This window comes from Phaethon lepturus, unplaced genomic scaffold (genome assembly GCF_000687285.1).
Source record: "Phaethon lepturus isolate BGI_N335 unplaced genomic scaffold, ASM68728v1 scaffold23023, whole genome shotgun sequence".
Classification (NCBI taxonomy): Eukaryota; Metazoa; Chordata; class Aves; order Phaethontiformes; family Phaethontidae; genus Phaethon; species Phaethon lepturus.
The window spans coordinates 3,464-4,167 of NW_010530028.1; the positions used below are offsets into that span (position 1 = coordinate 3,464).

At 64.2% G+C, this 704-nt stretch overlaps 1 protein-coding gene across 1 annotated transcript in view; it reads left to right on the forward strand.

The window, feature by feature from the left end:
- The window catches only part of AGXT (alanine-glyoxylate aminotransferase), a 4,538-nt gene that overhangs the window by 3,361 nt on the left and 473 nt on the right, over positions 1 to 704 (forward strand). Inside the window, exons 12-13 of the mRNA XM_010284150.1 lie at positions 45 to 184; positions 394 to 522. Of these exons, the coding sequence (XP_010282452.1) occupies positions 45 to 184; positions 394 to 522 (269 nt within the window). The remainder of the gene's footprint in view (positions 1 to 44; positions 185 to 393; positions 523 to 704) is intronic.

The following is a 704-nucleotide window of genomic DNA, read 5'->3' on the forward strand; positions in this document are numbered from 1 at the left end:
GCACTGGCAGTGCCAGTGGGGCTCGGGGGAGCAGTGGGCACCAGGCCCCGCACGCGGCAGGGACCTTCTCCCTCCTCTCCGTCCACAGGGTCTGGAGAGCTCGTGGGAGCGTCACCGGGCCAACTGCGCCCAGCTGTGCCAGGGGCTGCGCGACCTGGGCCTTGAGCTCTTTGTGAAGGAGGAGGTGGGTGAGGGGCGAGCCCACCACCGCGGCACGGGAGCAGTGCGAGGACACGGCCCTGTGCAGCTGGAGACATGCCTGGGCAGGTTTTGATGCTAAGGAAAACACTCCCTCCCCAGCAGTGTCTCTCTCCTGGCCGGCTGCTGGGCTCGTGGGGGGGACAGGGCCACGGGCAGGAGCTGCAGATTTAACCCAGTTTCTCTCTTCCCCAGAAGGCGAGACTTCCCACCATCACCACTGTCAGGGTGCCCGAGGGCTACGACTGGAAGAAGATCACAGCCTTTCTCATGGACAACCATGCCATCGAGATTGCCGGGGGCCTGGGCCCCTCAGTGGGCAAGGTGGGCAGCATCCTCCCCTCCCGCTGCCCACGCCTGGGCACTGAACCCGGCTGCAGCTGCATCCATCAGTAGCGTACCCCACGATTAACGGGTGCTCTTTGGCTGCAAACAGCAAACACATGGCTGGAAGCATGCCATCGCCTGCAGCCATGCATAGCAGCTCCTAACCGCACACCATTTCT